The 26,785-nt window shown below is 38.3% G+C and overlaps 1 protein-coding gene across 5 annotated transcripts; it reads left to right on the top strand.

Annotated features, from left to right (window-relative positions):
• The first annotated feature begins 112 nt into the window (after positions 1 to 112).
• Positions 113 to 26,650, top strand: tulp3 (TUB like protein 3). 5 transcript variants are annotated; one of them, XM_006780851.3, is made up of 14 exons: positions 157 to 209; positions 3,570 to 3,632; positions 6,103 to 6,197; positions 9,942 to 9,983; positions 13,201 to 13,252; positions 17,888 to 18,050; positions 19,577 to 19,789; positions 22,613 to 22,746; positions 22,848 to 23,039; positions 23,163 to 23,275; positions 24,114 to 24,231; positions 24,329 to 24,427; positions 24,692 to 24,863; positions 25,050 to 26,650. In XM_006780851.3, the coding sequence occupies exons 3-14, from the start codon at positions 6,142 to 6,144 to the stop codon at positions 25,181 to 25,183; spliced, it is 1,488 nt and encodes a 495-aa protein (XP_006780914.1). In that variant the 5' UTR covers positions 157 to 209; positions 3,570 to 3,632; positions 6,103 to 6,141; the 3' UTR covers positions 25,184 to 26,650. The 5 variants fall into 5 exon arrangements, with proteins under 5 accessions (XP_006780916.1, XP_006780913.1, XP_006780915.1 ...); XM_006780850.2 differs by lacking the exon at positions 6,103 to 6,197 and having other exon boundaries at positions 121 to 209; XM_006780852.2 differs by lacking the exon at positions 3,570 to 3,632 and having other exon boundaries at positions 133 to 209.
• The last annotated feature ends 135 nt before the right edge of the window (positions 26,651 to 26,785 follow it).

Below are 26,785 nucleotides of genomic sequence, written 5' to 3'. Positions count from 1 at the left end.
TACAGTCAAGGCATGCACTCCCCCTTTCTGTAGAATGTCCACCAATCAACTTCCCCCTAAGTAACTGGTAAGCCAATAGCAACCCCGGTCTTTAGTGTGCTCGGTAACTAAGGACTGAGCAACTGAGTTCTTCCCAACCTCAAAAGTGCTATGCCTCCTGAGGATCTTCCTTAGCAACCGTGGACAAACATGAGTTACTTCAGCATAAGGTGAGAATTAAACCTAACGCAGCTTGTACGTTGTGTCCTTACTTTTTCCCTTTGGTGAACTGGGGAATGGGGAGGAAAGCGCTGGGATTAGCGCTTTCTTTGAGGCGAAAAACTTAGCTGTCGCCCACAACTTTTATAAGAGAGAGCTGCATACAGATAGAGACTGGGCTCAGGCAACTAGCGTTAGCTTGTAACGGTAACAGGCTAGCTTTAACATTCCACAGCTGGCGTGTGAGCACAAGGAGTAGTTAACGGTGTAGTCCCCCCCATATTTTTTATTTTATTTATTTTTTCGTTTCGGTGACTGTTACTGGGCGAATGGCGAGAGAACGGTCGTTGTATTTCAGGACTTGTGCTGTGCACAAACCGCACAGCAGAAAGGGGGAAAAATAACCATAAGTAGCAACCGTTTTGTTTTAATGTTACCCTTGCTTGCTTATAAATGTAGCCATACTCCCTCCTTTTCCGATGAATAAAATAGTTCGGAAACCCATCATTTGTCGCATCTCGTTTGTCTTTAGTTAAATGCCCACGTACAGTGTAATAAACACTTATTTATTTATTTATTTATTAAAGCCGCAGACAATCCTTTTGTTATACATAAACACATTTCTTTATTTCAAATAGCATTTGCGTTAGATATTTGCCTCATACATAACGCCATACATATGTCAAATTTGGATATAGAAAGACTAGATGGATTCCAAATAGTTGTTTTGCTGTATAAAATGCTTTAGATCCTGTACCTAAAGAGAGGTACTCAGCCACTTCAGAGCACTCACTAGGTTGAGGTGAGTGCTCTGGAAAAAAACCACTGTATATCATGTCTGAACATGCCTCTTTGTAGTCTCTGGTTTTATGTAAAAAGCATTCATGTCAGCGTGTGTTTATCCTCACCTCCCAAATGAGTAAATAGATAAATATCTGGATAAGTAAGCCAGTTACTGAATGCAAAACATAGATTTACAAACAGTCACACAAAATTCGCCTGGGTATAATGTACTGCCTGTAACCCCCCTCCCCATACACACACAGAGTGTAAAAACGGCGCTGTGTTAATGGAAGCTGCTTTACACGGTTTTAAGAACTGGAGCAGAGATTCGTCCTTCATTTTTGTTGGGAGATGATTATCACAGTAGCTCACCCACCCTTTCCTGTTATAGAGCCAGTCACATTATTTGATTTAATCAGTTTGTAGATTAGTTCTGTCACCTAAGGCTTAAACTTAGTGATAGATAATTTTTATTAGTTACAGTGACATTGAAATGAGAACTTTTTTGTCTGCGTTTTGTTTTTAAATGGACTATTTTGCTGCAAACAAGTATTGACAGAGAAATGGTCTCTGCATTGTATCAGTTAGTCTTGGTCTGTTGACTTGGAATAACTCCCATCCTGTTCATGTTTTTTCCCCAGATGTGGAACAAGTACTGTGTTTTTGGAAATCTCAGGGCCTTTCTAACTGTGTCAGCTTAGTAATGTGAACCACTTTGAACACATTCCTGATTAGCACACCACTTGGAATGCACACTTTATCAGTGTTGAAAAGAAATGGATAAAGGGCTTCTCACAAATGCTACGCAATTTAAAAAAAAAAAAAAAAAAAAAAAAAAAAATATATATATATATATATATATATATATATATATATATATTATTAGTATTATTCTTTGATGCAGTGAATGCTGTGTCCTTCGTATTTCTTCAGTGACTGCTGAGTCACTTGGCAGCTTAGAGTAGTTACAAATCCCAGAGTCTCCATGCAGAGCTGACACATTTGCAGAATGACAGTTTTCATAACAGTATCACCATTGTAATGTTTCAAGTGCTGATGACATGAGTGTAGCGTTATAAGTGCGAGGCTGGTGGAGTTTTGTTATTTGTCGCACTGCACAAACAGCGCCAGGCTAGTGCTTAGCAGAGATTTTCAAAGTTTTGACGACAGCTTGCCTGCTTAGGGAGCTAGCACAGAAAATGCACACATCAAACTCTAGTGTAGTTACTGTGTGTGTTCAGATAATGGTGCTTTATTGTCATTTATGTAGTGAGGTTGCTGTAATATTTCTTAAAACCAGCTTTATTTGTATATTTTAGGAACCAGCATGATTTGTATCGGAAACCTAGGGGTTTTAATTTGGATAATGTCTTTAGGAAAATGTTCTATTTGTCTTTTATTGAGTCTGTTTTAACTTTTTCTTCAATCTGCTGGTTTGGGTCTCTTAGCTTGAAGAACAAGAAAAGGTTGGAGCATGTTGTTAAATTGTGTAGTAAAGTGGCAGGTATAAAGCTAGATGATCTGCCCTCCTGTATAGAGGCAGCGCAGCAGAATTAAAGGGAGAAAAAATTCGGGTGATAGCACACATCCTGTGTTTTCAGAGTATCAGCTGTTGACTTAAGGGAGGAGGTATTCTTTGCCTAATTGCAGAACAAATAGATTTAAATTCCAATTTGCTCCTACCACTATTAATTTTTAAAATTCTATGATGTGATTTGTGTTTTTCTTGGCACATCCTGGCTGGCTACAAAGCAAATTGCCCCTCGGGGATACTAAAGTTGATCTTGATCAGCCCCTATCTTTGGTGTTACTGAATTCTCCTTTAGATTTCTATTCATTGTTGGATTGTCTGAATACCATTTCTGCCTCTTGTAATATCTCTGGAAATACTGTCTTGGTATTTATTTGTGCTGCAACTTCAGGAGTGATGAATGAATGAAATGTACACTTTCCTTGTTCATAAAATCTCACAATTTTCTATCCCTGTTGTTCTATCCCAGTGTGCACACAAACCAGAATTTCAGTGCGTAGAGGCAAAACTGCCTCTGTGCAATCTGACATGTCATCAGTTCTCCTTTAGATTGTATATTTGATGGCCTTTTTGCAGCATCTAGACATAACAGGATACTCTGTTAGCTTTTACTACTTTTCCATTCATCAACTACTTTCATACAACAAACAAAAAAAAAAAACCCCATAAAAAACAAATATTTCTCAGAGGAGAAATATTTACTATTATATATATTATTAGATTTCCCAGGGCTTCCTTAGGTTAGCATTAACCAGAGTCTCCCAGCAGATCAGATGACTTACTCAGGATGAAGGCTGTTTACTTCCCAGGTAGCCTTTGCTGTACTTTTTTCTCCCTTTTCTCTCTCTAGTGGTGGGTCACCTGCACTGTTTTTAATTGTGGGTTAATTCACACAAGAAATTGATCAGTCTTTATAATTACTAAAGTTTTTTTTCTTTTTAAGGAAAAATGAGTGCAAATTAGTACAAAGTACTGATGCAGTAATCTAACAGTTAATTCATAACTGTGTGTGAAATATATTGCAATAATAATTTGTGCTTTATGTAAAATCCTACAGGAACACTGGAACTAGCCCCACAGCACACACAGTGGGCCTCCACACATCATTTGAGAATAGCAGGTGAGCCCCTGTGTTTACACTCAGTGGACTGTGGGGTAGAGTGTTATGTATAACCTGAGGTAAAATGAAACCCCTTTTCTTAGATGACATTTGAGGACCACAAGTGTTAGCATGGACTCTTCAGCTTAAAGTTAATTATAGCTAACTTTTTTTTCTGAATATTTCCTGTTGGAAACTAAAGTTAGTCCTACAAAGACTCTTTTATACCTATTGTGTCTAAATTTTCTTTGTATGATTCAGTAAGATTCAGTAGCTTGTGGAAATGTGGAATCATTGAGGAGGAATGTGTTGGGATGAGGTTTGGACTTTGACTAGGCCATTGCAACACCTTGATTCTTTTCTTTGTCAGTGATTCTGTTGTAGTTTTTGTTGCTGTGTTTAAGACCATTGTTCTGTTGCAATACTCAGTTTTAGACATGGTTAACTATCAGGCAGATGGCCTCAGATTTCACTCTAAAATATAGAGGAGCTCATGGTTGATTCAGTGACTCCAAGGTGTTCAGGTGGCAACAAAACAAGCCCAAATCATATGAGGTATGAGGTGTTTTGTGTTTGGCTTTCACTGCGTTATGGCCAGACATCTGTGCTTTGGTCTCGTCTATTCATTGTTCCAGAAGTTTTGTGGTTTGTTCAGATGCCACTTTGCAAACCTTAGCCATGTTGCCATCTTCATTTTAGAGAAAAGAGGCTTTCTTCTGTGTAATCTGTCCAAACAACCCATAGTTGTTTAGTCTTTTTCTAATTATATTGGAATTTGGGATCTTTGCAGTTTCTCTGAGCATATGGTGAAATTGCTAGGATATCCACTCCTGGAAAAATTGCAATATTGTGTTAACACACACCTGAATGCTCCAGACCAGCAAATGGCCAAAACTTCTGCTTTTATAAAGATAGTCAAACTTGCTGATGATTATTATGGACGTGTTCTTATATAATACTTTTCTACTGTAACTGAGCACGCAATGTTCTATATACAATTACAATATTACTGCTTCCAGTAATGCTCCCAGGAATGCATAAATTCCTTTGAAACATTTCCTTTCCAACCTGCTACCTGCATCATATAATGTGTGCAGTTCTGCACGAGCAGTTGGGGTAATATTGAAGTTAGTACGCCATCTTAGTTGAACATTGTTATAAATCAGTCAATTAAAAAAATTCTCTACAAGGATAGCGGTTAACCTCTGCAACTGCAAGAACGACTTGTGGTCCAGTTGTGATTTACTGTGGCTGTCCAGTGAATTCCAAATGGCCCAGCTGGCAGGCGTAGTCCACTCTGTTTCTCATGCATTTAGAGACTAAAGTAGCATTTCTGGTTTTTGTAATCTATACATCTTTTTTTGTTGTTGAATAGTACAGCACTGCAAGCAGTCAACTAAATTAATAAATATATCTGTATTTGTCATTCTTTGTTAATTATGAAGAATTAGCGCTAATGGACATGAGTTTGCTTTTTTTGTTGTTGCCTAAATAAAGTAAAACATAATTGTGAAAGAGTCAAAAGGGGACTGTGTCACTTGGCATCCCAAGGGTAGCTTATTTCCATTATTTGTTTTGACTTCAATAATTACTCCCACGGGTGAATGATTCCCCTGCTTATCATGAGTTAACGTATTTGCGAGTTTACTGCTCTCTCTCTAAGAACAAACATGCACAACACATGCCTCATTTTCTGTCTGATTTTTATTTTGTCTTTCTCTTCCAAATAGCCTCAGGAAAAACAAATGTCAGCTTCTGGTCGCCTAGCAACCACACAAAGGTCCTCCCACTGTATCTGTTTTTAGATGTTGTAATCTATAGGTTTAATTTTATTCAGATAACTTTCTTAAAACTGCGTATGCTTCTCAGTTCCACAATGAAAAATGTAATCTTAGAGTGATCCAGGAAGGTAGTTTGGGAATTAGTTTTGACAAGATTTGGACTATTTAAGGCTCAACACAGTCTCACTGTTGCATAACTCAGATGTCAGACAGAATTGCAGTCTGGTTTCATACTATACGTGCAGTGGGCCCCCTATGAGTCAGAGAAAATGAGCCAAATGCAAGTGCTGACTTTCTCAGTAGTTAGTGGACGGTATTGTGGGAACTTAGTGATAGCAACCTTTAAAGAGTGACTTTATATCTAAAATATAATCAGGCTAAAACAACTTACCCTAGTGCTCTTTCAGACTATATGTTTTCAGTTCTGTCTCTGCCTGATCTTTTGCAATACTCTGACATTCAAAACTGTCACTTCCATACCTATCCCTAGCTGGATCCTTGCGCATTGCCTCAAGTGTGAAGTCATGGTAACAGCACTAAGCCTCACAACCTCAGAGTACCTCAGCAGTGGTAGCTGTCACTCCCATGGGTGGGACATCTACTCTTTCTCAGTGACACACTAGCAGAGATCTTGGAGTCTGTAGGCTTACAAATGGGTAGAACTGAGCACTAAGTAAGACCCCGAGTGTAAATGAAGATTTTTGTTATAGATAAGAGACATTTGGACTGGCATTCCTGAAGCTGCATCCATGGACACTGTAAAGACCGAGGGATCTCAGCCTGCGTACAGTCGCTGGTCATACAGGTAGTTGCACATAATGGCACGTGTACATGCAGTATGTTTTGATCTCAGTAGTAGAGTTTTTTTCAGAATATACATTCTTGTGTGCTCTTTAAGACTTGTGGTTTCTTTCTTTAAGCAAGACAGCTGCCTTCTGCATTAAAACAGATGCAGTTAAAGAAACTTTTGCTTTAATTCTCCTAGCAGGATAGTCTTTTTTAGAAATAAGGAGTTGCCTGTGTTAGGATTGAGGTCAGCATTACTATCTTTCTTCAGGTCGCTGAATGACTCGATGTTCTTCTCGCTCATGTTTCTGCCACCATGTCGTTACTTATTCAGAGCATCAGGCTGTGACTGTGTGCTGTAACCAGAGTTGGTAACTTGCGTGTGTGTCCAGCCCGTTTTGTGTGTGTGTGTCTGTCTGCTCTTGGTAGGTTAATTCAAGCACATCCATGTAAGTAAGGATGTGCTTGGGGTATTCATCCAGTTAAATGTTTCCTCTTAGCATTTTATTTTATAAATACTCATCAGTTTCTAGTCTGTTTTAAGGAGTCTACATAAACCATATTCTCAGTTTTGAGGCTGTGGTGATTGAGACTAGAGATTTAATTTGAATTTACTAATCTTTAATTCCTTTGATTTTGAAATTGATCTGAGAAGGCTGTAATCATAATACATCTGTACATCTGCGCTTTGCTTCTTGTTTAGTTATCATTCCAAGATTCTGTAGCTTTGAATTATCATTATTCCATTTCAAATTTGTAAGTCATGGCTCGGTGATTTTGAGTCCTGAAAACCAATTGAAGTGGATTCCTCCCTGATGGTATTCAGAGATACTCATAATATATATAGAAAATGTTTTGCTCTATGACAGGTAATCACTCACTGATGTCCAAAATAGTCGCTGGCAAAAATAACTATAGTTAGAAGTTTTCAAAAAGCCATTATTATTGTTAGAGCCCAACCAGGGCTGATAATATTGTTCAATATTAGCTATTTGCAGATCTGTCGGTATCTGCATTTAAAATGTCAGATTAATGAAAATTAAAAACGTAAAGAAGAGAGAGGGAAAAAACACGTTTGAACCATGATATAAGTGTTGATGTTCCAGAGTTTGTCCACCAGAAGGCACTGTACTACTTCCCTTTTGGCAATAAATGCTTTTGGAATTCCAGAAACACAGGAAACAGCTGATCCTGGAAGACTCATTCAGAGCATAAACTAAATAAATAAAAATAAATAAACAACCAAACTTACAAATATTTGGGATCTGCTTTGTGTGTCTCAAAGAAAAAAAAAACGGGCAATAGATATTAGAATATTGGATTTTTTGGTCACCAAATATTGGTATTGATATCGGTCTTAAAATGAGTCAGCTTTAATTATTAGCACTGATTTTAGTATTTAGTGTGATTTAGTATTTAGTATTTAGTTGCTGCATTTCTGCAGGTGCTTTTTCTGTTGCTCAGACATTAATGTTAAATACAATCAGTTGAGTTTTTAGGGAAAAACAAGAAGGACACGGGTAAATTATATGAAACCTTAATATGTTTATTATGCTTTATCGATCAGAGAGTCTAGTTTCATTCAATCTTATAAAATGTATGAACAAAAAGTTGCATCGACCTAATATGTTTTGCATGGCCAGAGAAACCGTAGCTCTCGATAACCCAGGACAACCTTGCTGTGAGGTAATAGTGCTAATCTCTGAGGCACCTGCTTCTATACATGTATCAATTTTAGTTCTTCCTGATTATAAACTGGTGCAAGAGCAAGTGGATGAATGGATGGATGGGTGGATGGATGGATATTTTTGGGGTATGTTTTACTAGAATTAAGCATTAAACCATTATCAGCCCTCATTTTATGGAGTACCCTCTCTTAAGTTCAAAGCTGAATTGCCTGAATTAAGTCGCACTCATCCAACTTTCAAATTAACATTTAAAGTGGCAGAGTGGAAAGCTTTTAATTAAAATGAACAGCACACAAAACAGATCATGGTCTGATAATACTCTTGTGGGTTTAATACCAAACATTTCTGGTCAGCTTTTCCTTTTTTTATATCCTGAACCAGCAGCAGAGTTACGGACAGTTATCACAGTTAAATTAATAGCTTTAAATTATTTAAAACATCAACATTGTGCAACTTATTTATATATTTCCTACAAAGAATTTATCAGAGGCATAAGTAATTAAATTTTGCACAGCTCAGCTGCAATTACGTGCTTTGGTAGGCTCCTCCCTTTGTCAGTCTGTGAATCTTTACAGCAGAGTGCTAAAGTCCTCCAATTACAGTGAGGCTCAAGAACACACTGCAGGTTTTTAATCAATGCTGGTGGAAGTGCGCTGTTGACAGAGCAAGAATCTCCATGGTTACCTTGGACTGACACACAAGGAAGGGACAACAGTGGCGCGTCCTTCTCTTGTCACCAAAGCTGTGACGGACTAATGAAGAGGCGATCGCTTACTGCTGTGATGAGGCACCATGTAACTGTGTTTGTGTGTATGCACATGTCCATATTTACCAAGAACATAAAGAGACAGGAGAGTTTGGGTATTTTTAAACCTGTCATTTTACAACTGTATTTATTCATTCTGGAAGATTTATTTGATGTTATTATCTTTATCAGTAGCATTTCATTATCATATTGAAAAACTGAGACATACATTTGAAGTTGCACTTTTTTTTTCTTCTATTAATTGGGATTAGATGGACAGCTTAATTTCTTTCTACTGACACAAAAGGGAGTATTTTTGGTTTGGCCCACAAGCAGCTGTAAAATGACATCCCTGCTTTTAAACATATATTGTTTTTTTGTTTCTTATTCTTTCCAAACCACAATTGAATCAATAAAACCATACTTAAAGGTGGAGGGTTTTTTTTTTTTTATATCCCACACAATTTTTAACTCCTTCAACCAAAGGACCAGTGAGTTCATACAATGGCAAGGCATTCAGTTCAATTGAATTTCAATTCAGTTTTATTTATATAGCACCAAGTCACAACAACGCACTCAAGGCACTATAAATTGTAAAGTATAGACCCGAAAACAGGGATGTCAAACTCATTTCAATTCAATTCAATTTCATTTATATAGCGCCAAATCACAACAACAGTCGCATTTAACATCAAGTGCCTCCTTCACATTTTCCAAAGTAGTCCAGTGGGCTGGATTGGTCTTTGATGAGCTGATTTGCTCCCCTGGGCCTTATATTTGATACCCCTGCCCTAAAATAATAGGCTTGTGTGTCCTTCCATCCAAGTGCCTATCCACAATTCAAGAATCACCGTTCCTCCTACAATATCGGTCAGAATTTAATTGAAGTTGGACACAGTGATGGATTTTCATCCAAACTGTCCTTAAGGTCAAAATCACATTTGTCATTATATGAGCACTTTTGCTTTGTCCTGTTTTCATAGCATAACTTTTAAGTACATTTCTTACAGTTTCTAAAAAAAAATTAATTCATTTCAGTGTGAGCGAGATTTTGTCCTGGATTTGACTGTTTGCGAGTGTCCTTGGCTTCTCAGTGAATTTCTATTCTCAAGCAGCCAACCAGTGACAAGGAAACATTTTACTTTCTTTCTGTTCTTCACACATTATATGAACCCCTGAATCGTGATGAATCGTGAGCCAGATGAGCCACTACATCATTATGACATTGACATTATGGTTTTCCTATTTGGTGTTGTCTCTAAACTTGTTTCACTCTTTTGTTTATTTTCCATATGTCCCATGTGTCTGGCGGTATGATTTTTTCCCAAAGACCTTCCAGTTCTGCCAGCTTCTCGTCAAACACAACAGCCAGGTATGCACCTACACACTCCAAAAAATAAAACTCCAGTTGCAGTACCTGAAAATGACAGATAGACTGAATAATGCACTTAAAACCTTAGTGCAGAACTGTTATATTTCAGACAGTCATCAATTAAAGAATGATCTTCTTGTGTGAGGGGCCTAGGTTTGATTCCGGTGTGGACCCTTTCCTGTGTGTCATTCCCTTTTGTTCTCTTCCTACTTTCATCTGTACGCTTACCTGTACCTGTCCAGTATAGACTAAGGAAATGCCCCCAAAATATTAAAAAAGATGGAAGTCTTTCACTTGGTTTGCATTTCTTAAAGTGAATCATAAATGTGATTTAAAGGGTATATTTGTTATGTTTGTTTTTTGCCATATTTGTTACTTAGGGGCTAGACTATTAAAACTCTTTATATGCAGGCTTACTTGTTGTTCTTAGAGAATTTAAAAGTAGAATGGGTGGCAGAGCCTTACGTTTTCAGGCCCCTCTTCTATGGAACCAGCTCTCAGTTTGAATTTGGGAGACAGACACTAATAGTAAAATACAGTAGCCACTGTGATCACAGGTGTATCTACTCGGTGACAGGCCCCAAGATACCCGTTGCTTTGTACTAGAGCAAACTCAGCTTCTCAACATTCTCTCCCTCCCCGTCTCCAATAGACATACAGAGAGACTGTAAGTGCAAAAATAATAACATATAACAGTAATCAGTGATATCATTAGTATCACCCTGTTCAACAACACAGTCAGAAGTTGAAGGATGGACACGTTTATCTAAGCTTATGCTATAAACTCACACTGCCTTCATCCACTAGGCTACCATAAGCCCCAAACAGATTTAGACATAAAGACAGCTGTAATGTCTATAAGCATGGAGCAAACAAGAGTCCACAGGTCCTCACTGATTGACTGGATGGGGTCACCTTGTCAGACAAACACATTCATTCATAGAATTACAATTTCCGATGGGTCAGCTTCTAGATACACAAAAACACAAACTGAATTCTGATTTAAGCATTTAGAAAAGCATAAAAGCAGATAAAGCATTTAATTAGGGCTGGATCAGGTGACCCTGAATCCTCCCTTAGTTATGCTGCAATAGGTGTAGGCTGCTTGGGGGATTCCCATGATGCAATGAGTGTTTCTTCTTCAGTCACCTTTCTCACTCAATGTGTTAATGGACCTCTCTGCACTTGTTGGATTATTGTTATTATCTCTATATCTCTTCCACAGCATGTCTTTTAGCCTGTCTTCCAACCAGTCGCAGCAGATGGCCCCGCCCCTCCCTGAGTCTGGTTCTGCCGTTTCTTCCTGTTAAAAGGGAGTTTTTCCTTCCCACTGTCGCCAAAGTGCTTGCTCATAGGGGGTCATATGATTATTTTCTCTGTATGTATTATAGTAGGGTCTACCTTACAATATAAAGCACCTTGAGGCGACTGTTGTTGTGATTTGGCGCTGTATAAATTAAATTGAATTGAATTTATTTTATATAATCCAAAAAGCTCTGTGAAAGCCTTCAGCTGTTCTTAAAACACCACAGCGAGAGAACTAACAGGCACTAGAAGGGGAGATAGCTACCCTTTCCTGACTCTAGTTCTTCTGGAGATCTGTCCGTTTAAAAAAAAAAAAAATTCTTTCCACTGATATGCCAGCTCATAGGGGTTCATCTGATTGTTAGGTTGTAGTTTCAGTCTTTACCTTAATGGATAAAGTGCCTTGAGGTGTCTATTGTAAAACTGAATTAACTCTCTTTACTACTTATGATTTCTCTCTTGGCTACAAAAAATGTTTTAATCTCTTGCTACTACCTTTATCAGAGCAGTCGTGTTCTAATGTGTTCAAGCAGTGCATTAGGCTATTAGGCACACACTATTCTGCCAAATTACTTTAGGGGTATTACACTGTACCAATGGAAAAAATGTGTTTTAAGGAACTATTAGGAAAACTGAGCTGCTGTAGAGAGTGTCTTTAGCAATTAACCAGATAGTGCCTTTTAGCATGGAAACAACATTATTAATGGAAAAGTTCAGTGAACAGTAAACATTTTAATTAGAGCTGTTTATGCCATACTTTGATCCTTGGGTACGGTTACATTAGTTGGAGAATTTGTAAATCTGAGGCTCTTTGGTAAAAGCCTCTTTAGGATGACTAATTAACAACGTGTCCCAGGTCCCACTGTTAGTTCATTTGAAGAAATGACTTGGGAAATTAAAAACTAAAATCATCTCCCATTCTCCAGCCCTCCTCCCTATCACCACAACCTGTGCTCAGTTGCCATAATAACCTGCTGTGGAGCCCTGTGATTCATTCGTGATAATATGACACACTTGGGCAAGATGACTAATTTTGACACTATGTAGCAAGGTACTATTCTTGATGGCTGTTTGGGAACATATGATGTGTTAATAGTAAGACATATTAAAGTCTCCTAAATGGATTTCATGCACTATGATGTCAGCCAACATTGGGCTTGAGATTCATAAGCAGCATGTGTCCTCACTTACAATCAACTCATAAATGTGTAAAGGATGTGAGAGTGACTAAAAGAGGTGGAACAGAGAGTCAGGATAAGCTGTTTGGATATCTGATGAGCTTACGTGGCTCATTTCTGCCAAGCAGAGCATGAGATATTTAAAGATTTACTTGACAGGAAACATTTAAGTTCATGAGGATGGGAGTCACACATTACATCACATTATTGGTTTTGGGTGTGTGTTTGATGGAGAGATAGTGGTGCTGTTGTAGGTCTCTGACTCCGACTTGAGAAAGCCAACTCCTGCTGCTCTCTCTTCACTGTAGCTTAGCAACATTTGCCTGCTCCCTTCAGATAGGTGTCCAAGGTAAATGCCCACAGGCGCCACACTGTAAGGGCTTCTCTCAGCTAGAGCATTGTGTTGTTTCTTTTTCTTCTTCCTTCTCTGTTTCTTTAAAAAAAAAAACTAAACAAGACACATGCATAATTAGAGAGTGAGTCATGTCATGTTTCAACAATAAGCAGAAGATCAGTGTTTTTCCCTTTGTCCCTTAGTTTTCAACGCTACTCTTTTCAAGATGGGTGCTTAAGATTTTAGATGTGCTGTCTTTCACTAAAATTACTAAAGTATCTGTAATTCATTAGAGAAAGCTATCAGTCCAACTGTAGTAATGCCCTCTACTGGCTAGATAAGAAAATGCATTTTTTGTTGAAAAAATGTGTCTTTATATTGCTTCTCCTTTTCTCTGCAGTGGTGTTGAAAATGACAGCAGCAGTCTTATGCAACAGAAGCTGGAAAAACAGGTGGGAAACAAAACATTTTCTACAACTGAACAGCACAGGTTTTCAAAGACCCTACTTTTGATGTTCTATTTCTCAAAATTTGTGGCATTTCTGCTCTTTTGTAATTGCACTTTCAAAGAGCATCTGTTGAAGCTCATGTGCTCAAATGAGTCTAATGCAGAAGTTCAACTCACACATAGATTTTAGTTTGAGGGTTAACCTCTGGTGCTTTTCTAAACATCTGGTAAGATTTTGCAGGGTCATTAAGGGGCCTGGCTTGTATTCTGTTCTGGTCACCACGGGATCCTTATGGTTGGCAAGAATGGTAAAGCAAAATACATTTTATTAAACAATGTTGTTGGATTGAAAACCTCCTCTGTTTTTTGGCTTTACTGTTATAATGCTGGGTCATGAAACTGTGACACTAGGGGTGGGTTTTGATAATCGATTCATCGATTAAAATCGATTCTGGCTTGGATAACGTGATATCGATTCATTAAAATCCTGAATCAATTTTTTTAATATAAATTTATTTTGCCCAAAATGCCAGAATCTCAGTTTCGACAACCACCAAACAGCTAAAACAGTAAATGAGAGCAGGCACACGGATTCTGCACAAAGACGTAAACACAAAGCGCGGACCCGCCGACGGATCAGAATCAGTGAGATGTCGCCTTTCTCACCCGACAGCACGGACACGGTCGGGGCTGAAAGCCGACAGCTCACTGATTCTGATGTTTCGGCGGGTCCGCGCTTTGTGTTTACGCCCTTTTTGCGCTGATTCTAGAGCTGTTAGTTTGATCTCTCCCCAAACAATATTGACCGAACCAGCAGCAAAAGAAGATCCAAACTAAGCTTCACATAAACATCATCATGAATTCCCTCTGACTTTTGCTGTTTTGCTTCCACCACAATAAAATCACACTTCATGCACAGCTCTCTCGCTCTCTCTCTCTTTCTCTCTCTCTCTCTCTCTCTCTCTGTCTCTCTGTCTCTCTCTTTCTCTCTCTCTCTCTCTCTCTCTCTGTATACTTCAAGAACAGTTCAACAGTTTCAAATCGAATTGAATTGAATCGAATCGAATTGAATCGAATCATGGATCGAATTGATTCGGGACCTTGTGAATTGGAATCAATACGATACCCAGCCCTATGTGACACCTCTATCCTTCCCTAATGAACCACTAAACCAGAGATTCATGGATGTTCAAATTTATGTCTAAATTGCTTTGAAATGCATAGTTTTCACGTTTAAAAAAAAAAGCACAGTTCGAATGAGAGATTTTAATAGACATCTATAACACAACTAGATATTGTTTTGAAGAGGCAAATTGTTTTTCTAAATTTTTCTAAATTCAATTGACATTTAATTTGTGTATGCAATAACTAAAATGAGAGACCGACAAGCATTTACTCCCAATGCACAGACTTATATTAGCAGACAGTCAAATTGTGTGTGTGTGTGTGTGTGTGGTAATGGTGGTGGGTGGGTGGAGGGGGGAGTGTTCATTATGGGTTACATGGTGAGACAGTTAAAACTTAATGTTCCTGCATGCAGAGTGATCTTCTGAAACCTTGCTGTAGAGCTGTGGTGTAGCGCTTTACGCTGGAAGCCTTACTCCAGTATCTCACATTAGGCAGAAGGAAAACAGGGGAGAAGGGCAGGGGGCTCAGATTGGTGACTTCAAAGAGAGAGGCGGATTTATTGTGAGGCGCCTGGCTGTGTGTGTGTGTGTGTGTGTGTTTCAGGGTCTCATTGTGGCTGACTTGTGCTGCACGCTTTCAGCTGAGTTCAAACACACTCTCTCTCTCACTCTCTCTCTCTCTCTCTCTCTCGCTCTCTCTCTCTCTCGTCTTCTGCTCTTAGATAACTCACAAGAACAAACAAACATACACAGAAGAGATCAGATGCAAGCTTTGAAAAATTAAATCATAATTACATTTTATATATATTTATATGATGAAAGTGAAGCGCACTGAAGAAGCTGTACACCTCCCAGCCCCCCACCCCCCCTCTCTTTTTTTTCTGTCTCGCTCTCTCTTTCCTTTCTTTCTGTCCTCTCTCGCTCACCCTATCTCTCTCCTGCTCGAGCGCTAATGATTGCTGATTCAGTTAGCAACGGTGACTGCCTGTACATACAGACACACATACACACACCCGCGTACAGACACACACAAGCTTGGTATTTGGCTTGTGTTAGAGGAGCACATAGTGCAGTGGAACAGGTTGACAGTTTACTGACTCTTAAACTGAACTCCAGAAGAGGAATAAAGGACATGGAGACAGAGTCATGCCCACCAGGAGTGCTTCTTTTATGGGGAGAACACATCTTCATCTGACTTAAAGAGAAGTGGAATCTTCTTTATTCTTTAGAAAACCTGTTAACTTTTAATATCAATGGAACGGGTTTGTAACTTCTTCTTTTTCTTTTTCTGATGCATTTTCTAGTTTATTTGTCTTTTGGATCAGGACTTGTTTGTGAGACGCAGGTGTGAGGCTGTTGCTTACGTAGACTCAAAGTTTTTTAATCAGTACTGCCAGTGAGAGAAAAAAAATCTAGTTATCTCTCCCTAACAGTACTTCAACTTCTCTTTTCAGTAGAGGGTTTGCATGGCGTCTTTTCATCATGTAAATATAAATGTACATTATATCTAAATCAGTGTCTTTTAACCCATGTTCTTTGCTCGGCTCTTTCCGGTGTTTTGGGTCACATAGGAAGGATTGTGAAAACCTGAATGAAGTCACATCCTGTGTTAAAAATGCCAAGTACTCACACTATACAAAAGAATTGAATATTACAATGGGTTGGCTTAAAATAGCTCGATGGAAGACAAAACAAACTGCTCAGACTAATCTTAGGCTGGGAGTACATGTGTAGCAACTTTTGAAGTTAAAGCTGTGGTTTGCCTCAAATCAGTAGTCAGTATCTTAATGAAGAGGAATTATTGTGCAATGTGAAATCTGGTAGCATTTCCACTTTCATTCATTACACTAGACCTAATTATGTTCATTATGATAATGTTGCATTATGTGTTATTCATTTTGTCTCATTTTATTTATAGCAATAAAGGGAGAACACAGATCTGCTCTTTCTTTGAAATGGTAACGACTGGGTCCAGCTCTTGGCTTTTTCATATGCTAAATAGTTAAAAAAAACAAATGCTTCCAGTACCAATTCTTTCTTATAGTTTGCTTTTTGGATGTTTTTCATGTTCACTGTAGGATAAGAAGATTCGATTTTCTCTTTTTAAAAAAAAAAAAAAATTACATTGATCCACTTTGTCTAATATAACTTGCAACGACGGCTAGTGAAACTGATTTCCTCGAGTGTTAGAATGACTGAAGTCTAAAAAGCTTTTTGGTCTGCCAAATATGAGACAAGGCTTCTCCGTCTCTCCCAGCTGACTGAACACTAAACAGGAATTGTTGTTGTGCATTTGGTGCGCTAATTAATGTGCTTGCATAATCCACCGCCTGCTCTGGCCACAGTGGGTTTTAGGGCAAGTGGATACAACATAAACATAGTCAGTTTTCTATCCTTACTGAAACTACAGTGCAAATGATTGTGGACTAATCTCACTACCTAGAGGTTACACGTGTTCTGAGTAATCAGTCAAAAGAAACCTCATCTCAGTGATGATGTTCGAAGCAGCTAATGACTTTATCAGACCCTTGTTATGTTCTTACATTGGGCATTCTTCAGTTCACCAAACTACAGAACTTTACTGTAAGCTTTCACAGCCCCCATTATTTTATTTTTTTTATTTTGGTTGTTGTGTTTTATTATGGGCTTTTTTTTAATTTAGTCTGCCTTTTGGTGTCAGTATTAAGTCAGGTCACAGTGGGTTTTAGGGCGAGTGAATACAACATGAACGTAGTCAGTTTTCTACCCTTACTGAAACTGAGTTGTGTACTGCATTACATATAGTTTTTGTAGTGCATACAGCTTTCTATACCTTGAAATGGTTTGCACAATTGCTTTATCTGTTATTGCATGTCAAATGTCCTATTCTGATTAGTAGCTCAGCAAAATGTGTTCTGCTGCCTTACAGGTCTGGACTGTGTGTAGCTATCTTTCTTTTGAAGACTGCGTAGTGTATTATGGTGTGACTCACTAAGCTGACCTTGTATGGCTTTATCTCTCCACTGGAATATTTTCTTCAAAGATAAAGTAAAAATAACTAAAATACTTTAATGAGTTCTTGGATGGACCTCTGTGCATTTTGGTACAGGTAACCACGGTTCCCAGATAAGCCTTTAGAAAATCAAAGCCTTTGTTTGTCCAATACTTTTTTATGGCACAAAATCTCACATGTAGAAATCCAATTTTTCTGACCTGTAGTATTAGAATAGCATTATGCAGTGCAACGACCAGTGCTCCTTTCTTTTCTTTTCTTTTTCTGTTATTGTCATGGTCATTTGCAGCACCTACTGAGAGACACAGGTTGTAACTCATCATCCATACTAATGTAATTACCCATAGCTTGTTGTGTTGATGTTTTCCAGCTTGGCTTAATCTTCCCAACCTCCATCATTTAATACATGCCAGCTAATTATGTATGAAGTGAGTTTTCCAGTTGCATGTCCTGAAAGTCACGTATATTTGTACCTAGAATTAGGTTACACAGCATTTCTGTTCCCCTGTTTGGTCCACAGAGGGCACTGCTGGAGCAGAAGCAGCGGCAAAAACGTCAGCAACATTTGATGGTCCAGCCCAACACGGAGGTTCGCCCCCGGCGTTCCAGGGCACGGCGTGGTGAAGAGCAAGCCCCGCTAGTCGAATCTCAACTCAATGTCGCCAATGATGTCATAATAGATGGTGAGAAAAAACATGTGCAGCATTTTTTACGTCATACATAAAGGCATGTTAATCAAATCCCCATAGTCTAGGCATGGTCACACACTGTTTCCTCTTTACATAAAAGTAACTTCAGTTGGAAGTATAAAATTTTCAGCATTTGACTGTTTTTAATTTAGGCTAGACACATCATAGAGCAGCACGGTTAAACTACCAAACCACACTTCAATCAAGGGTTTTTTTCCCCCTATTTTTTTAGTTCATATCAATATTAGGTGCAGTATTAAGGGAGAGTACTAAAAGTGGTTACCATCAATCCCATGGATCAGTTTTTTGCATCAAGGCAAAGGGGCTTATTTTTAAGCTGGTATGGGCCTCATTGACAGATATGTATTTGGATGAATATTTTATTTAATTAATATCTTATTTGTGCTCAAGCACTATAATTTTTTTTAATATATATTAGAAGGTGTTTCTTAAGTTTCAACCTCCTCAGCCTTGTTTAGCCACTGACAGGCTCAGATTATCCATCATTCTTGTCTGTGAGTAGTCTTTACACCTGTCTTGAGCACCACTAACCAGATGTTCAGCATCTCCCTGTCTCCCAAAGGTATGCTGTAAAAGCTTCACAAACTAAAGCGTGATACTGTGATGAAACAACACTGCAATAATTGACCTTCCCTCAAGATTGAGGCTTTGCCTTGATTAAAACTTTGTTACATGTTAGACAGGTGTCTGTCTTTGTAGCGTTTATTTAAACTTTCAGGTACTCCAAGAGATGTTTTGTTTTCATATGGAAGGTGATATTATTAAAATCAATATTGTCACAATAAATCTCAAATCTCAATAAATTTCATTTTCCAGGATTTTCTAGTGTTCTAGGCAATCTAGTATTGATTTTCTGCCTTGTTTCTTGTGCACAGATATTTCCCTGGATTCTCTAAATCTGATTATGAGAGGAGATATTTGGGGCCTTTACAATTTTACATTATATTTTAAAGAACATGGTGTACCTCTTCCCATTTTTACTTTTGACAAGCTGCTTCTCTAAGATGCTCTTTTATACTATGTCATGTTACTGACATGTTGACCTCCACATGTTATTTATAGTGCCACTTACTTTTCCAGCCTTTTGTTGCTTCTGTACCAACTTCAAACTAATTGCAGTTATATGAATAGAAGAGGTCTTGCTATGCATTTAAATGTTTTCTTTGTTAAATGGCATGATTTAGACCATTTTTATGTTTTTTCTACTGTTAGATGTATATTGTGACAGTCACAATATACATCTAACAGTAGAAAAACCACATTCACTAATATCCACTCACAGGATTAAGTTGTTTGCAACAAGGCCCAGTATGAGAAAAAGAAGGATTAGTCTAAAGTGCAAATCACGTAAACCTACGCTGGAATCCAAGAATAAAAATATGGATTTGGAAATGTGTATAATAGATTCACTTAGTAGATTCATTAGATATGCTTTGTTGGACCCAGTTAAGGGAAAATTAACAGCTCATGCCTGTCTGCCACTGTCTCCTGTGTTGTAGGTATTGATGGCCCAGCAGCCTTCCTGAGCGCAGAACCTCCTGATATAGGAATGAAAATTCAAATCCTGTCAGTGAGCCAGTCCCAGTCTCAGTCCCAGCCTGAGTCTCAGTCTCAGTCCCAGTCCCCTGCTGCTGAAGAGCCTGAGAGAGACGGAGACACTGAGACGCTACTGGAGCCCAAGACAGATATCCACGAACTGCTGCAGAAGCAAGGTGATTTGTACTGGAGCCTGGGTTTAAATCATTTTTCTAAACCCTGCAGTAAAGTCAAATGGAACAATTATTGTTTGCCTGCTTACTTATTTACTTTGATAGTGTGTGTGTTGAGTCCCCTGGTGATTTTTTTTTTATTAGACGAGAGTAGCATCAGATATTTACTTGGGGTTACTCTCAGGGTTTTTCTTACGTTTCTCAGCTTTACAGTTTTTACCTATAAAGAAAAAAATGTGTATTTATGACATTGCAGGTAAGAAGTTACTGTTAAACAAAGTCAGACTTTTTGACATCTACCAAATTGATAGCACTCTGCTGCTGCATATAGAGTGAGTGGTATGATTGATGGTAATGCAGTGAGAACTGGTTCACTAAATAATAGGTAAGGGCATTGTTCACACTGCAGTGCTTGTTTGTGGCATCATTAGAACTACTACCACCCACACCTGCCAACCAGCTGACGGGAATATGTACAATTTCAGGAAAATGTATAAAAATCAAGCTCACAGTGACTTTTGCACTTTTCAGATTCATCTGCAGCAAAAACAAATTTCTCATTATATGAAGGTTAGCATGCGTTTAAACAGTAACAACATCATGCAGTTCTGCAGGTGTCATAATGTAGCTCGTGTGTTTCCACTTTGTGCCCACAAACTTAAGACATGACTGTTTTTTTAAGATTTCATTTGAACCCTGCTGAGAAACTCAGAAGCTGGGTTACTTTTCTTACCTTTTTTAAGGGCTTGAGTGTGACGCAGTAGAAAGTGTCATTGTGCTTCTCAATAATGTAAGACCTCATTGTTAATGTTAGCTCAGTTAAGCAGACGAGCCTGACCCAAAGAGCTCCAGCAGGTATTTTTGGCTGCCTGTCTTCCATATTACCACGGTGCCTTGGGAAATGGAAGAAATAGACATTTTGAAGTACATTCATATTTAATCAGCTCCTTGATGTCATCCAACATCTTCACTTTTGGCTCGCTGTAGAATTTAATATCCTTCTTGGCCATGTGATAATAATTATCTGGAAATGCTGTATGTCTTTTTTGGATCTGCTCAGTCGAATGTTAGTCCTCTTTGACATTTCCAGATGGTTGATTTCATAAGCCAGTAGCTCACACAACTTTGTGTGGGTTTTTTAATTGGAGCCCTGGAGTCACCGTTAGAGGGCAGCTAACATTTGCATTCTGTATTCCATGATGCTTCCTGCTTTTTCACAGGATTAGCAGCATATTTGGGGCGCATCACTTGTAAATACTGCACAATAGGGGTTGTGTTTTGCTGTTTTTACTGTCACATTATCCATCTGGTTTAGTACTGGTTTAGTACTCCAACTCACGTTGGAACTTGTCCAGGATATGTTAATCTAACTGATCAGTGTCAGGAGGAGGCACAAATATTTGAGGACAGAATGCTTTTTGTATGCAAAAGAAGAAAGGCTGTGTGAAAAGAAAACCCCATGTATTTAAAAGCAGGGATATTCTTAACGTGAAATTGGATTTGTTTAATAAGGTTCTGCATTCCTTTTAATTGGCAGCAGGGAGGAACTCATCTGGTCACTCCCTGAAGTCTGATTGAGAAAACTCGCCTCCATCTGTTGCATTAGTAAACACTTCACTGATGGGTTTATGGTCTGAATCGCCAAGTCTCACTGAATATAACACGATGTTCATTTTGTGAATGAAGGAACAGCTAAGATGCAAAAAAATGAGGATAAAGCAGGGTACAATTTTAAGCAAGCCTACTTGTGTTCGACAGATCTCTACCTATGAGCAGCATTCCTTGGTTTGTCGGTCAGAACCACACTTGTTCACCCACATTTTCCTGCAGCAGTATATCCTCACAGTAGTCAGTTTGATTGCTGTGATTTAAAATCTAAAATTCTTCATTTACTTCAAACTGTAGATTGGATTGCAGTATTTAGGACTCCAGCTGTATAGTGTAACAATTTAGAGCAATCTTGGTATCATTATTGCCATTTCTGGTCAAGCATTTCTTTTACAAGTCAAATTTTAATTATATTTTAATAAAAAAATAATACTTCAATGTAGTGAAAACACACAGCTTTCATACAAGTTTACACTTTGATAACACATTACAGTGGGATATAGCGGCAGCCAAGAGCTGCATCCTGGCTGATAAATCCAATTATCAGCGAGGAGACGGATAGACAGTCCCGACTGTCTGCACTGTGCAAGCCCCATTTTATGTCTGCATGACTGCATGGAGCTGTCTCTGCACAAGTAGCTGCACATCAGCTTCATTTATTGTCATAAATATGATCCTTCCAGTAACTGACATGGGAAAGTACTCTTTAGGCCAGAGAAGTGGCCTTTTGGTTAAATAAATAAGAATCAATGCTAAATAATCACATTCTTTTTGATATTCACTTTCACAAGTCTTCATCCTTTCATTTCATTTGTCATGGTTTCAACAGCTGATGTAGAAGAAATCCCCCTCCCCCTGAATATTTCAGATAAATATGAAAGGATGTGCTTTCAGCTGTATAATGCTCTATTTTTTGCTTCAACTATTTCCTAAGTATTGCATCACTTCTTGGGGAATTTTTTCTCATATGTCAAAGACCGCAGATGAACCCAAAAAACTGGTAAAATCTTCTGTGGAGCGTTTTGAACCAAAACTGAAGGAACCCCTGGAACAAAATAATGACTGAGGTTCTTTTGTTGTGGAGGATGTACGCAGAGCATCTAGGTTTCATATTCCTCTTTTGTTTTTGTGTGAATGGGTTTCTCAGCTGGAGAATTTGTAAAGACCTTCGTGTGTAATTAAAGCTCCCTCACACCACACTCCCACGTCTCTCACCAGGTCTCTGCGAAAGCATGAACTTTGATGAAGCCAGTGAGCACGAGGAAGACTTGGAGGAAGAACGGACGCGTTCTCGGTCCTCTCACACAGACAGCAACAGGCCTGCCTCAGCTACTAGTGGCAAGGACATTCCTGTAAAGCCTACGCACACTAGTTCATATACTCACTATTATCTAAAATGCTTTTTTTTTAAATTTTTTTAGAAAAAGTAGCTGACTATATTAATTTGTCCCAGGATCTGGTTACCCCAGGATCACCCACAGCGGAAAACTTACTAGCCGATGTGGCGAATCTGGAGGAGTTTGTCTTACGCCCAGCTCCACGTGGCGTCACAGTCAAATGCCGAATCACCCGTGACAAGAAGGGTATGGACCGCGGCCTCTACCCCACTTACTACATGCACATGGAGAAAGAGGATTGCAAGAAGGTGCGATACATGCGTGGGCCATTAAAGTTGTGAATAAGAATCATCATTTTTGTTGTAATATGTAACATTTATAAACAAAAGCCTTCATTAGATACATGTGTCTGCTTTTTTGTGTCGTTCCAGGTGTTTCTGCTGGCAGGAAGAAAGAGGAAGAAGAGTAAGACATCCAACTACCTTATTTCAGTGGATGCTACCGACCTGTCACGAGAGGGAGAGAGCTTTATAGGTAAACTCAGGTAAATTCACCCTCCCTGTGTCCACAGAGACCTGCATTAATAAGGTATTATTTGCTGATTGCACACCTTTAATTATATTTATTTTTTTAATGTCAACTGATACCATGTGAACAAAATACCTTTAATTAATAGCATTACCTGCATTCTGTATCCGGCAGCTCTTATAAGTGATTTATTTTTCTATTTGATTGGTAATATTGATTCCAGTCAAAATAGGCAGTGAAAACATTTCATCTGTCCATCCATTTGTAGCTCAACTGGTCACCAGTGTGTGCCTGGCAAAAATAAAGTAAAGTGTAGCAGACCAGATTTCATAAATTCAATCACAAACCGTGCACTACTGAACAGGAAGCTTCTCTTCTCTTCCGTGCCTGGCTTCCTCCAACTCTCACTCACATTCACACTTTTTTCTTCCAGCAACACCTCACCTCCGGTGAGATTTCAGAGCGAGACTTCTTCTTGATGTGAGATACACATCTCTGTAGGGATCCTTTTCATAATGTTGACAGTTGGGCTTGACAGTCTGAGCCCATCAGTGGCAAAGACAACGACATTCACTTTGGTCCGGACAGTTGACCTGTGGGATTACATTGTAGCCTCTCACTTTTGCCTCTTTTTTTCAATATAACATTCAATTTGATTCCAAAGATTTTCTGCTTGCTAACAGTTAGAATAAACTGCAGCATCCAATAGTTGCTGTTTGCTTGATATTTAGAAAATGAACAGAGTGTGTTGCTCTCTGCCAATCCACATGACTCAAATGTGAAACAAAATGCTGCCAGCATCTGAAAAATATGAAAAGGTGTAAAAATTTCATGACCGGTTTGTTTTCTATCAGATCCAACCTCATGGGCACAAAATTCACAGTGTACGACAACGGGACCAATCCGTGTAAAAACCCCGGGGCTCTGCTGGAAGAAAGCAACACACGACAGGAACTGGCTGCCATCTGCTATGTGAGTGAATGACAAAAGGCTAGCAGTGTGTTTAGTGTGTTGCCTGTTCATTAAATATATTTAGTAAAATTGTCACACTCTCTGTGTTTTTTGGCAGGAAACCAATGTGCTGGGATTCAAAGGACCACGCAAAATGACTGTAATCATCCCTGGCATGAACATGAACTTTGAGAGGCTCCCTGTAAGGCCCCAAAATGTGAGTCTGTCAGTAACAGAATTATGCAAAGCTTAACAACTCAAAGAATCTGCCCTTAAATGTGCAACTGTTGTCCGAATGCTTCATGTATAAAATGACTTAAAGATTCATTTGAATCCAAAGCTGTTTAGCTTTAGCAGTCTGACATTTCACAAATGCTGTTAGAATGCAAAAGTCCAAAAGTCCTGTTGTGTGAGTTTAATGTGTAGTTTGATTCATTCCTAATAAGATTAAAGACTGAAATCGGATGTGTTTGTATGATAGGAGCAGGAGAGTCTCCTGAGCAGGTGGCAAAACCATTCGCTTGAAAATCTGATCGAGCTGCACAACAAGGCACCCGTGTGGAACGATGACACCCAGTCTTATGTGCTAAATTTCCATGGCCGTGTGACTCAGGCATCAGTCAAAAACTTCCAGATAGTTCACGATAATGACCGTGAGTATCTTTAATCTCTGAGAACAGCATCTGTTAACTGTAGCATTGTGCTTTCTTCAGTTATGTTTAAGTAGTTTAAATAATTTGGCTGCTAAGAGGATGTTGCAGAATGTCTTGAAATATTTCAAACATACACCATAAACACATTGATCGACCTTTTTTATTTTTACCCCCCTCTATCTCTAGCTGACTACATTGTTATGCAGTTTGGTAGAGTTGCTGAAGACGTCTTCACTCTGGACTACAACTATCCCATGTGCGCTCTTCAGGCGTTTGCCATTGGCCTGTCGAGCTTCGACAGCAAGCTGGCCTGTGAATAGGTGCTGGTGCTCTGCCGGTAAATTCCAGGAACTCAGTTTTTGCGTGTCCCCCCCACCCACATGTCGTTTGTATCAGGGTTGGTTAAACGTCTGCTAACCTGTGTACAGTTTATGTGTATATGTACACGTGTGTAGAGACTAAAAGGGAAATGCAAATGAATAATCTGTGCTGGAGACAGATGCTCTTATTAGACACCAAGTGCAAAAAGAACTGATCTGATATTTATGAACCTGTTTGAAGATATGTGAAATGTTTATTCTTCACATATTTTTGTTGCCTTTTATATTTTCATTCCACTAAGTTTTTTTTTTTAGCTTAAAAAATAGCTATCATCTACAATTCATACTGTAAACCATTTTGAACTATGTAACATGATGGCCTTTCCTCTGGCACCACCTGCAGGCCCAACTTTAGATGTTGTCAGCTAATAAGGCAATCAGAAACGCACAGTTGCTGTACTTTATTTCAACCTCCATTTATAAGGAACTGGCATCACAGCCTCAACACTAGTTTAACTTTTTTAAATCCTTGTTTACATCTTAAATCATATAACATATGTTTTAATCTGCCTTTTATCAATAGCTAATTCTGATATTTTTTCATTGTGGTTATCACTCTAACATCCTTGTGTGAAAGGTGGGGGTTTTGTGAATATTTTTTTTTTAATCTTGTGACTGTAATTTTGCCTTGGCGAGTTGGATTATCATTAAAAACATGAACGGAGAATTGCACATTTTAAGAAAAATGAAATACAGACTTTATACAGTATGAAATAAAAGATAACACCATCTTATTTGAGCCGTTCTTACAGTCTTAAATTATTCAATGACATTTCAAGATATGGAATTTTACAATACTATTTGGAAGTTAAACATCACTTCAACTCTTATTTTTCTCCCTTTTTAAACAAATTTGATAAGGGGGGTTATTATTTTCATTAGCAGGGATTTAATGTGGTGTTTTGGTTCATTATTAACTGTCAGGAACCTGTTATCTGTTCAATGCAGAGTTTGTTCTTAGATGGACTGAACTGGGAAATTTCTTTTATGGCCAGCAGCGTCAGATACTTTTAAAACAATTTGATCTGGATCCTTCAAAGAGCCATGATTTTTCATGCGTAAGCTAAATTATTAGAATTTTCCTGTTGTTTCCTGTTCAAGGAAGTGTGCAATTCAGTTCTGAAGAAAAATATTCTGTATATACTTTTACTAAAGATGTCTTTCATGAAACACGTTCCAGTCTGACCTTTGGAAAAAACAGTCAGCTCATTTGGCTGTATGAAAATATACCAGCAGTTGATCAAACATGTTTTTGTTTTCTTATACTGAGGTGAATGCATTTAGTGTTTAATTTCATAAACATTACAGAAATGAATTTCATTGAACAGATTTGAGGAAAAAAAAAGGAAAAAAGTGTTTATTGTAAAATCTTCAAATAACAAAAATAAAGGCATTTTGAAAAATTAAGTGATACAGAATATGTTGTCATTTTAACACTGTCTTCACTATTGTCAAGAACTTCATTGCAAACAAACTGAATATGGCATATTTTATCAAACTAAACAGAGCATTTGATAACAATATATACTGGATTCGTTAACA

This window comes from Neolamprologus brichardi, chromosome 17, assembly GCF_056152115.1.
Source record: "Neolamprologus brichardi isolate AB-2024 chromosome 17, ASM5615211v1, whole genome shotgun sequence".
NCBI lineage: Eukaryota > Metazoa > Chordata > Actinopteri > Cichliformes > Cichlidae > Neolamprologus > Neolamprologus brichardi.
The sequence above is the reverse complement of the archived record's forward strand: the minus strand, read 5'-3'. Positions and strand labels throughout refer to the sequence as shown.